The 12,003-nt window shown below is 45.6% G+C and overlaps 1 protein-coding gene across 4 annotated transcripts in view; it reads left to right on the top strand.

The window, feature by feature from the left end:
• LOC135377640 (obscurin-like) overlaps positions 1–12,003 on the top strand; it is a 99,553-nt gene that overhangs the window by 65,104 nt on the left and 22,446 nt on the right. For all 4 annotated transcript variants that reach the window (XM_064610209.1, XM_064610210.1, XM_064610211.1 and 1 more), the window contains 28 exons: positions 660–765; positions 839–1,011; positions 1,077–1,182; positions 1,635–1,807; positions 1,908–2,013; positions 2,106–2,278; positions 2,348–2,468; positions 2,528–2,700; positions 2,797–2,905; positions 2,991–3,169; positions 3,349–3,457; positions 3,543–3,715; positions 3,783–3,894; positions 5,170–5,339; positions 5,404–5,548; positions 5,764–5,933; positions 7,181–7,325; positions 8,100–8,269; positions 8,334–8,460; positions 8,644–8,813; positions 8,942–9,086; positions 9,577–9,746; positions 9,829–9,961; positions 10,057–10,232; positions 11,081–11,198; positions 11,289–11,464; positions 11,542–11,647; positions 11,749–11,927. In XM_064610209.1, the coding sequence (XP_064466279.1) occupies positions 660–765; positions 839–1,011; positions 1,077–1,182; positions 1,635–1,807; positions 1,908–2,013; positions 2,106–2,278; positions 2,348–2,468; positions 2,528–2,700; positions 2,797–2,905; positions 2,991–3,169; positions 3,349–3,457; positions 3,543–3,715; positions 3,783–3,894; positions 5,170–5,339; positions 5,404–5,548; positions 5,764–5,933; positions 7,181–7,325; positions 8,100–8,269; positions 8,334–8,460; positions 8,644–8,813; positions 8,942–9,086; positions 9,577–9,746; positions 9,829–9,961; positions 10,057–10,232; positions 11,081–11,198; positions 11,289–11,464; positions 11,542–11,647; positions 11,749–11,927 (4,113 nt within the window). The remainder of the gene's footprint in view (positions 1–659; positions 766–838; positions 1,012–1,076; positions 1,183–1,634; positions 1,808–1,907; positions 2,014–2,105; positions 2,279–2,347; positions 2,469–2,527; positions 2,701–2,796; positions 2,906–2,990; positions 3,170–3,348; positions 3,458–3,542; positions 3,716–3,782; positions 3,895–5,169; positions 5,340–5,403; positions 5,549–5,763; positions 5,934–7,180; positions 7,326–8,099; positions 8,270–8,333; positions 8,461–8,643; positions 8,814–8,941; positions 9,087–9,576; positions 9,747–9,828; positions 9,962–10,056; positions 10,233–11,080; positions 11,199–11,288; positions 11,465–11,541; positions 11,648–11,748; positions 11,928–12,003) is intronic.

Genomic DNA, 12,003 nt, shown 5'->3' with positions numbered 1-12,003 from the left:
GAAGACATTTTGTTATAAAGCCAACCGCATGAAGCGCTCTTTCGGCAGCAAATCGGCGACGGCTCGCCAGTTTCCCGTGTAGCTGCTGAGACAGAAGTGTTAAAAACTGCCGCTTCAGTGGCTAACCACAACAGTGAGGAGAACAATACAACAGCAGGCGTGCGTGCTCAATCGGAGAAGTTGGCGGTCAATCGGAGAAGTTCATGTGCGCGACCAGGAACGGCGTGATTAACCATGCCGTGCGCGCGAACAGCGTTAGAATTGAGCTTTAATGAAACTGAAATGAAATTTAAAAAAAGCTGTAAGAAATGAGCTATACAATAAAACACGATGAAATAATTCGGCATACACGGGTATTTGAATGGAGACTCCACTGGCCGTAGACAAAAGCGGTACAACATTGGTCACAGACTATAGTGCAAGCTATGCGGTTAGCATACAGGCATGAAGCCTCAAAACAGAAGCGATAATGGTATCATTTCGTACAGTAGTTGGTCTTGAGCATGTTAGGTGGTAGGTGTTGGTATCTCTATTCGTACGTTCTGTGACACAGTTTTAATACACCGTCACATCTTTAGGTGCGGGAAAATAAGTAAATTGTGATCAGCGTAGGGAGACGTGGTCTTTGGTTATGTAGCTCATTCAACTCATTTCTATAGGCAAGCCGAAATTTTTAGAGACTCTCGTCGACGAAGAAGTTTCGGAAGAGCAAGTTGCTACGTTCTCAGCTGAGGTGGTGGGCTCTCCTACACCAACAGTTAAATGGTAAACGGATACATCTTCACGCGTCTTTTTTTTTATTGGAAAATTAATTATCGTGTCATTTCTGATGACGTAGGCTTCACAAGGGGAAAGAAATACACGAAAATGAATATTACGAGATGTTTATCGATGAGGAGAACTATATGCTCAAGGTCAAGAACCCCCAGAGAAGTCTTGCCGGAGAATATACTTGCGTAGCAGAAAACAAGTGTGGGAAAGAGTCTAGCTCTGCAAAGTTGGCTGTTCATTGTAAGGCGGACATCATCCTTCAATAACGAGAATTGCCCTAACTTACGGAAACCTTTCACTTCCAGGCAAACCAGAGATTATCGAGGGCATGAAGGATATCGAAGGCGAAGTCGGCGAAACCGTTTCGTTTACAGTAAAAGTATCTGGCTCTCCAGCACCTGAGGTTGTTTGGTAAGGCATTAAGCGGGACGTATATATCACTGTGTAGCTCCGTTTGTGCAGGAAGATGGGGGCTATACGGTTGCGAGTGCGATCCGATACGTAGAACAGCGTGCATCGTGATAAGCCATTATAAAACATAAACATTTGTCGTGTGAATTACTTATATGTACAAAAAATAAACAAGAATCTGACGAATTTTGGCTGGTTATGAAAGCTGATGTCTTTCTAAATGAAGTCAAGATAGTACTTCCCAGCCGTGCGCTCAGCGAGACACTTTATCCCGGAGAATAATTTTTGTTTCGTATAAATAGTTCACGGGGCGTTCAACGGTTCAAGCGGGTCTCCTAATTTTGTACTCGGTGTTCGAGTCTCATTCTTTTGGATTACCTTGTGTACACTAAGCGCTGCGAGTGCAGGATCTTACTGGCACTTCCAGATGACTGCGAGGTATATTTTCTCAGGAATCATAATGGGGAAGAAGTGACAGTGGATGCTACAGTAAAAATTACCGAGGACGCACCAGCGTACACGTTGGCTTTTGATGGTCTTACTATAACCCTCGCCGGCGATTACGAATGCGTGGCCACCAACATTTACGGCGAAGCATCAACTGCAGGAAAGTTAACTGTGAAATGTGAGTAGCAGGCGTGACTGGCTGTCCGTGGTATACGAATAACTACAACACCGGATGAGCTTGTAACGAAACTGAACACATCGTCACGTATGTATTGCAGACAAGCCTAAGTTTGAAAAGCGACCGGAAGACACCGTGGTGTACACTGGGGAAGAGTGTGTGTTTGAAGCAGTTGTCTCCGGAGTGCCAACACCCGACGTCCAGTGGTAAGACTTCAGAAATGCAATAGACTGTTCGCGTTCTTGCACAGAATGGAAGCACGTAGAAGATGTACCTGAAATACACGTCGATTTCGTAGGCTGAAGGACGGACAACCGATTTCTTACGACGACCGCGTGAAGGCAACTTCTCATAAGGACGTCTACCGACTTGTCGTTAAAGGATGCAAGCTTAGCGACGCTTCGACGTACACTTGCACAGCCAAAAATGACGTTGGCTCAGCGTCGTGTCAGGCCGATCTCAAAGTCAAGTGTAAGTGGTGCTATTCCTTGATACATTAATACGGACTCGTGTACGTAGAACACACCGTTTCCTTTGTAGGTGCCGAAGACTCAGAAGCGCCAACGTTCATTCGCCGTATGACGGATACTCTGGCAGTTATTGGAGACAAGGCACGCTTGGAAGTAAGAGTAGCTGGGAAGCCAAAGCCTACGGTCACATGGTACAAGTCTCCATATCGTTTTGCCGATATGCCGATGAACGACCTTTCTTCAACTCTAGGTATAAAGATGGCGAAGAAGTTACTGAAAGCAGGCGCATCAAAATTAGAGAGGACGACGACACTCACAGCATCACGTTAGACGACGTTGTGGCCGAGGATGAGGCCAAGTATTCGTGCACAGCCGTCAACGAGAAGGGTGAGGCTGAAGACAGTGCAGCCCTAACCGTAAAAGGTAAGAGATATCTATATGTCTCGCATACCAGCAGGGTTTTAATTTCGCGCGGTAATTGCTAGCATATTAGAACTATTTCGACGTCATTTACTGCAGAACCCGTTGCTCCATCTATCGACGGCCTCTCAGATGAAACCGTTAGCATTGGATTGGTGGCCAAGTTTGAGGCGATTGTCACGGGCCTTCCCGCTCCTGAAGTCGAATGGTAGGCACCATCCTCTCTTGCGTTAAAAAAGCGACTCAAAAAGTGTATGTTTAAAAAATTGCTCTGTTTCAACGTACTCCTACAGGTTGAAAGACGGTGTGAAAGTTAAAGGTTCCGACAACGTTGTCTTGTCGTCGGACACCGAGAGTGGTTCGCACACTCTTGTCATTCGCCGAACTGGGGAGGACGATTTTGGGAAATACACGTGCCGCGCAACAAACAGCGCCGGATCCGCTGAGGCAGATGCTCAACTGAATATGAAGGGTAAGCAAAGATACAGAAAGAACTGGTGACAATACCAGGCATTTTCGTGTCTACAATGTCACCGAGGCAAGTTTAGCTGATACCAGCAGTTTTGCACTGCTGTAGCGTTCCCTGAATTCCTTTGTAAGCGAACTGCCTACGTCCGTTTGCCTGAAGATGCATACTCTTCTCATCTGAAGGTGAAGCCCCCACATTCGTAAAGGAACTGACTGACGCTAAGGTCAGTAAGGGTGACGACGCCACATTTTCAGCGCGTATCAAAGGATACCCGACACCAACTGCGACATGGTAAGTAAATTGCGAATAAAACTAGCCTGCTTAGTGGTATGTGGCACAAATGGCTGCTTGCACCATGTTTCATCTCGCATGGCAGGATACTTAATGAAAAAGAAATTGTGGACTCCGAGAATGTGGAAATCGCTTGCAAGGGAGAACTATACACCCTGAAGATCCGTGGCGTGGATGCATCAACCGTTGGCACCGTGATCTGCAAGGCAAAGAATTCTGCTGGGCAGGCATCATCAGAGGCAACTCTATCGCTGGAAGGTATATTCCGCGAACAACGACAAGATAGTATAGTCATTTTACGTAGTTAATTGAGCTGTATCTCCAGTAACCTCGCCAGTGATTCAAAAGGAACTCCCAAGTCACGTGGACGTGACGGAGGGTGAACCTCTGAAGCTCGAGTCTAAGGTCGGCGGTGAACCACTCCCTGACGTCAAGTGGTAAGTACGCCCAGTTTGGGACAATAAGGGATCTGAAATATGCTCCTGCGACTTCCTTTGTGTTTCTCTTATTGCTTCTGGTCGCTTCTACATGCTATCTTACGAACCAGCTCCAATATATGCTTCAAATGTTCCATTCTGTTGATATTTCACTGCTCTGCGCATTACTACACTTCCCCTGGGACATTCCTAACATGAAAGGGTCCAAGTTACTCCATATTATGCGCCTTTGAGCGTCATCCCCTAAAAGAAAACGGTTTTACATCTAGCACTCGAAGATCTGGAAGATGGGATGCTAGCGCAACAATATTTGTTAACGGATTTCTTTTTTCTTTTTTACGAAGGAGAATACTGCATAGTGCACGCCAGTGCGCACGAAGGAGGGTGAGTCCAGGGCAAAGCGCACTCGTAAACAGACGGCTGCCCAATGCTGGTCGAACAGCAGTCGTACTACCACGACCTATGTATACCAATATAATGAATAGGTGTAATGAAGAGGTGGCGCAAGTCCCTACACGACTTTCTCTTGTCTATGCGTTTTAGCAGTATGACATGCGAACTATCTAAGTGCAGAACTTAACAACGGAATCCACACCGTATTAACATGTACGATGAAACTGATGTACAGCTAGCATCAGATTTAACTTGAACGCCATCTTTACGTATCTGTGCGTATTACGTATCTATGCAAAGTATCTCTATCAATCAAATAGAGGTTATTGTTGACCAAGTAATATGCATACATTTAATGTACAGATGGAGGTCCTATAGTTAAAAACTAGTCTCAGGACCTCCTATTATTAACAAGGCCTGCGGAACCTCGTGGTGCTTAGTAGAAATAACGGCGGAGGCTGTTTTGGTCATCTGTTTACAGTTAGAGAGGTGACTCTCGTTATAAAGACGTTGTTTTCTGCTAGGCTCTGCCAGGATGTTTGTCTTCCCGCTTCGCAGGCTGGAGCGGTGTTCAAGATAACTTTGACGCGAGCCGTACAGTCAATATCATAATGTAAATATGTAGCCGATCATTGAACAGAGGATGTTTGAACTGATGTTGAGGTGGATGAGGGCAGCATATCACTGAGTTTGGAGAACGTACAATAAGACAGAAGGAAGAAACGAACAGTACAAGGGCTGGACTATATAGTCTTCCGTTTCGTGTAGTTTTCGTTTCTTTGATCGTGTCTATTCCTTAAACATGGGGGTACATGTATGTATTGCCCTCGTCAGTGTGGTAATATTATGATAAATACAGCATGTGATACGTTTGTTCTACAGGCTCAAGGACGGAAAGCCAGTAGTACCCGACGAACACATCAAATTAGAACAGAGCCCAGATGGAAATGTCGCACTAATGATTGAGAACGCTAAACCCGAGGATGCGGGCAAATACAGTCTCGTCGCAACCAATGAGAAGGGCGATGCAGGTTCTGCCTCAGATGTCGCAGGTACCTTAAATTTTACTTTCAAGTGTCAAATTTACAGCTCATCATTGAATAATTGCACTTCCAGTAACTCCTGAAGAAGCCATCACACCAAGAGCAGCCCCAGTGAAACCCAGCTTTGCCGAAGGCATAACACCCGCTAAAGTTGAGGAAGGAAAACCTTTCAAGCTAGAAGTCAAAGCTGCTGGTGACGAACCATTGGAAATTGAATGGTGCGTAATATTTGTTGCAGCCGCGCGCAAATGGTAACCTGTCAGTAAACTATATATGCCGTTCTGCTCGTGTAAATCTTTTCTACTTTTCTGGAGTCACAAGAAGGATACGTTTATATTGTTTTATTTGCTATGCATTTTTAAAGCCAATCAATAGAAGACGTAAGTGTCGTTTCCCAGCGTTGAAGACACTGCAGCTGTGATTTCCCCCCCAGGTTGAAGGATGGCTTACCCGTTACACCGGATGAGCACGTAAAGATTCAGAAGTGTCCTGACGGGAAGTCTGTCCTGTCCGTTGATGAAGCAAGGCCATCTGATGCTGGAAAATACGAAGCAGTAGCGAAGAATGACGCTGGAGACGCCACAACAGATGGAGACGTGAAAGGTGAGAAACTCAGCGATTGAAAACAATAAAAACAAAGAGTGAGAAACGGTTGAAGAAAACTAGTGGCCAAGCGAAACCTGAACCATTCGTTTCATAGGATTAAGAATGGATGCAAACGCAGTTTTGTTACTCAGACGCGAATATGAAGTGCGTGTTTTGTGGAGACGCAAATGTCTGCTATCACCTGCGCGGCGGCTCTCATATCTATACGCTATAAAGACAGAACTTCACTGCATAACACACTCAAAACCAACTGTCATTCAGAATAATATCGTTCTCTTTCCTGGTTTGTTGAAAATGGAGGCTACGGGATATGCGGTGAAGCCCTGTTTTTAGAGTGTATAGGGCCAAGCAAGAGATGGTTATTCAAGATTTCGTGCTAGTCTGTTGGCACGTGCATAGTACAGCGTGTCGTGAAATTTTGAGTGAAAGAAGGCGTGAAGCAGGCTGAAATTTAGAGAGGACTTGAAAGAGTAATGTCAGTACACGTATTATGAGCGTGGTGATTGTACGCGCCGCATGGTGCCATATGTGTATTTATGCATGGCTCATCTTAGGTATTCCGTGGTATTAGCATTGTGTACATACGTACAATAGTATAACACTGCTGCTCAGCGTTGATCCTGCAAAGTATCTACGATTAGTTGATCATTGTGAGGCCCATGTTTATTAAAGTGGAACGCTGTTCTTGTGGAAACAAACTGAGACATCAAGGCCTGTTCAAAAGCCTTATGCCGAACCTCGCCGAACAACCGCCCCCGGCCATACAGCAAACGTCATATCCCCTCCCAGCACCACCACAATCAGCTGTGATTTTTCGTGTGTAACTCCGCTTACAACATCTTCACGAGAATGCAGATGTTATGGGTGAGACCATTAGTGTCATTCAAGAATTCAATAATAAGTACTGCACCTTCAGTATCGCAACAAGGCCTTCTCGCGCGAGTTACATTCAACCAGTGATTTAATGCTTAGTATTTTGAAATAAATGTAATCCAGATAATGTTGCAGGCAAGTCGTTTAAAAGCGAATGATTTTGCACAGAGAAGATCGCTCATATTATTTCTAAACTGGCATTCGCTAAAACCAGAATTACAAAACCGGAGAGCTCCCTTTCGTAACGGTATCATCTCATCATCATAAATTTCGAAAAAGAAGAGCGATTCCCACTTTGCACTTAGCCATATCATATTTATTGGCTTGCATCTTATGAGGACAGACATTCAGGGTGTCATTGCCACTTGCAGTAATTCCAGAAGAAGCTGCTAAGCAGAAAGCAGCACCGGTAAAACCAAGCTTTACTGAAGGTGTGAAACCTACTGTGATTGAGGAAGGAAAACCATTCAAGCTGGCAGTCAAGGCCACGGGAGATGAACCGCTAGAAATCGAATGGTACGTGCAATTCCAAGTGTTTATTGCAGACCTGCCGGTAAACCGCCTAGTCTCTTTATTATTATTATTATGAAGGCTGCTAGTTTTACGTGCTTGACGTGTTATATGTTCACGTTTTTCTTTTATTTTCCTGTAGTTTTTGAGCCCCCTATTCTATCAGTTGTTTTATATGGTGTACTGTGAATGGTTATAGGCGTAGGGGAAGGGGTAGGTACAGTGCGAGGGCTCACATTTTAGTGGCGCAATGTGCGCATTGTTCTGCATACCAGAGTAACCGCTAAAACATCCCGCCACCGTTTCGAGGGTCGCGATGCATTTTGCAGTGACGACATCTTTGAGCCGCACGACGAAACTCGTGTTTTGGCAGAGCATACACTTCCGTGTCATCGCAGAGCAAGTTCCTTCATACGTGAATGTGCATTTCTGCATGGTTATTACTCGGATCCAAAGATATTACTTAGATCATATTGCTAATGGCTCAGGTCCAAGGTTGCTAACAATGCGAAGAGTGCATCCAAAAACAGGTGAAGAGTATCTCCAGTACTCTTGCTTTGTACATTTCCCAGTAGTATTTCTTCCAGTACATGTTTAGCACACCCGGTCAGTAGAAGCGGGTGGGAACTTTCACCAGTTCAAAGTCTGTACCCCGCGCTTATCTGCTGCGCCGTGCTGTAGTCGCTCATGATCTCAGTTGTCTCGCGACGTAAACCCCCAATTATTATTAAAGTCTGTAGATTGAATACGCTGTTGATTAGGTCTAAAACGATTTTTTAGGTTGAAGGACGGCGTACCTGTTACTCCGGATGAGCACGTGAAGATTCAAAAGGGTCCGGACGGAACATCCGTCTTGCGCGTTGATGACGCAAGGCCGTCCGATGTTGGAAAGTACGCTGCTGTTGCCAAGAATGACGCTGGAGACGCCAAAACAGAAGGGGATGTGAAGGGTAAACGCTCAGCGACAACTCTTAATAATTGGAATAGCTCATTTGTGTCCTTTCGCTCCAAAAGCTGCCCCAGCACCTGCAAAAGAGGGACCTAAGTTCCTGTCTGGTCTGCAAGATACCGATGTGAAGGAAGGAGAGCCCCTGCGCTTGGCTGCCAAAGTTCAGAGTGACACTCCATTCACACCTAAGTGGTTCGTACCCAGAGGAGAGGCAAATTGTACTGTGTTACTTTATTGGGGCTCATTTTCTTTTTTACTGGTGCATTAACATAACTTATTCTAAATGGGGCCACACCATCACACTCGGCAAATACTGCTCGAGGGCATTGCCTGACTGTGCCATGTTGACTGCGTTCTATCACATATTTGTAATAGGCTCAAGAACGGCAAACCCATTACTCCAGACGGTCGTACAAGATGTGAACAAACTCCGGATGGAACAGTGATTCTCGTCATCGAAGATGCCAAGCCTGAAGACGCCGGTTCATACCAGCTTGTGGTTGCCAACGAAGATGGCGAAACAGCTACAGGTGGAGATGTAGCAGGTACGGAATTAAACCCGAAAGAGACTATTGAAACACCATCTGGATGTGTTTTGGTACAGCAGCTTGTGCTTTTGCGCATTCGTGCCGTGGGAACATTTCATTTAGCACGGAACATTTTCCTGTCATAGTTCACCCCGAGGAACTATCCAAGCCCAAGCCAGGCTTAGTGAAGCCCAAGTTCACTCAAGGCATTTCACCTACGATGTTCACAGAAGGGAAACCAGCCAAGCTGCAGGTTGAATGTATCGGCAGCCAACCGATCAATATCCAGTGGTACGTTACTTCGACTGACAAACCTTTACCACTCTCACCCTCTGTACGTCCCATGTTGCGTTAGTAGCGGAGAAAACCAGCACAATTTTCAAGTTGCAATCTTCTTATCAGCTTGTGGTGTCTGGGCGAAACAAGTACGATTTTTTCGTGCGTATCCCATCAACCACGGCCGGCGATATGGGGGTAGATCCGATCATCCTGTCGTGGGCACGGGCGCCATTAGTAACGCAGGGGATGGCGCGGGATGGTCTTACGAGATTGTCCAGGAGGCCCTGTCTGGTCCACATCGGGCCCCAATGATTTCTGCTTGTGAATGGCACACACATACAATTGTCACAGTAGAAAAGCAACACTTTGAGAATGTTATGGAATATGGAGTACGGAACAAGGACTTATGAGAGGTTTCGTCCCGTTCGTCCGTTTCTACTGAACTTTTTTTCTTTTTGCCCTATACCACGACGAATATTAGAACGGCAGTTATACATTTCAGGACAAAGGACGGTATTCCAGTCGAACCCAGCCAGCATATCAAGATCGAAGCAGGTCCTGATGGAACGTCTGCTTTGATCATAGATAATGCCGTGCCGTCTGACGCAGGCAGGTACGCCGCGCTGGCTACAAATGAGGCGGGAGAGGCAAACACAGAAGGAAAGGCTCTTGGTAAGACACTGTACAAACCGACTACTGGAATATGAATTGCTGGCTATACGTACAAATGTTCTGTCTGGTCCAAACCCTTTAGTGACTCCCGCCGTGAGCCTCTCCGGAATGAAGCCAGAGTTCACTTTAGAAGTGAAGGGCGCTAATCTTCTGGAAGGCCAGCCTCTGAACCTTGTCGGCAAGGTTAAGAGTGACACACCGTTTACAGTGAAATGGTTAGCCAATTTTTGCTCTCGATTTTAATCGAATATCAAAGCGTTTCTTTCTTCTTTTTTTTTTTTTCAAATGTACAAACGATTCGATTTCACAGGCTAAAAGACGGCGAAGAGCTTACTCCTTCCGACAGGATTAGCGTGACCCAAGAACCGGACGGAACAGTCGTTCTCTCAATAGAGCATGTTCATCCAGATGACTCTGGAAAGTACGTCTGTGTTGCCACTAACCCCGAAGGAAGGACAAGGTCCGCCGGAGTGGTAGAAGTTGCGGGTGCGTACAAGACATTTCTTCAAATTCACATGTACCGCTTACAAAGGGACTCTGCTACTGCAGCTCGTATATAGTTGTTCCCCGGGAAGAATATCCCAGGAAATTCCTGTTGATGAGTGCATTTGCACGATTCGGTAAAGAACATGAAGCGGTCTTATTTATCGATGACTCGAGCAAGCCTCGAGCGGTAGGTAATGAAGAAATGGTTGTTCTGATACGGTTTCAACGCATGAGCACTTGCAGATCATCTCATACCGACATAGCGCAACATTTTGACATGGTCTGACCTCAATAGATAGGATCACAAGGTCCCTAGCACGTTGACGAACTGATGAACCGATCGCATTCCTTGCAATAGAGAAATCGCTATAGTGCAATGGAGTCATCGACACGGTAATGCATTACGAGCACGTAAAATGCACCACCTGTCAAAGAAAGCGCACCGCAGACCCTTTGAAGAAGATTCAACCGCATGAATGTTCCGTGGCAACACCGTTGATGGTTTTGAAATACAAAGATGCTCTGCTTCTCTTGGTCTCCAAGCAAGCTTCCTGGTATCTGATTTCACTGGAGATAACGCACCAGTATAAAGCCCTCATTTCGTTCTCCTGTAACTTCGCGTAATGCTCTTGAGTGACGCGTGTATCACGTACTACCAGCCAGAAAGATTAGAGGAGCTGGTCGCGACCTTTTGCCGTCGAATTTGTCTCAGCGAGACTAAAGTCACGAAACCACAGAACCTCATAAGGAAAACATAATTCCCTCCTTTTTTATATAATAAACACATCCCCCCACCCTAATTTTGGCCGACTACTGGAATTGACATTTCTCTTTGCTGTACATCCTAGAACTGCCCAAGAGCAAACCGGAGATAGTAGACGAGTTGAAACCCGCAGCATTCAAAGAAGGTGAACCAGGAAAACTAGAAGCTAAGGTTACAGGCGAACCACTCCCCGATGTCAAATGGTGAGCACGTGGTAGTGTCCGGCATCCTATGTACATGGGGCTAATGTTCTTTCTTGTTTTGATCATTTTTGCCATACCTTCTGCTTTCAGGATTAAAGACGGCCACGAACTGCCAGATGACGGCCGTATCCGCTCAACAACATCGCCGGGTGGAGACGTGGTACTCTCTATTGACCCTGTTAAGCCTGATGATGCTGGAAAGTACTCTCTTGTTGCTGCCAATGACCAGGGAGAATGCAGAACCACAGCTCCGGTCGTTGTGAACCGTAAGTATGAAGCTCTACCTTTTCTTCTAGCGTACTGATATCAAATTCGTTTACAAATGTAACCGGTTTATTTCCAGAGCCACCAATCTTTAAAAAACCACTGGAGCCCGTTGAAGTGGTGGAAGGTTATCCTGCCAGGTTAGACACGAAGTTGACGGGAGAGCCTGTACCAGATACTGAATGGTAACGCACAGGGTCTTGTTCTTCACTATTCACGCGACTGCCGATAGTATTATAGTAAATAATTTCTTGCTTTTGCCTTTTATTTATTTTCTCTTTGTTAGGAAGAAAGACGGAGAGCCTTTAATCCCTGATGGTGACAAGGTTGTCGAAACAAAAACACCCGAGGGAGATGTTGCCCTTGTTATTCCAAAGGCTCGACCGGAAGATTCTGGAACATATTCCTGCAAGGCGAAGAATCCTTTCGGAGATACAGAAACAAAAGCGCCACTTAAGGTTGTAGGTAGGTTGAATTCGTTATCAAATGCACAGATAGGAGCCGTGCATTGTTGCGATGTCGTTGCGATGTCGTTGCGATG

This window comes from Ornithodoros turicata, chromosome 1 (genome assembly GCF_037126465.1).
Source record: "Ornithodoros turicata isolate Travis chromosome 1, ASM3712646v1, whole genome shotgun sequence".
NCBI classification, from domain to species: domain Eukaryota; kingdom Metazoa; phylum Arthropoda; class Arachnida; order Ixodida; family Argasidae; genus Ornithodoros; species Ornithodoros turicata.
This window is presented reverse-complemented; position numbering and strand designations above follow the sequence as displayed.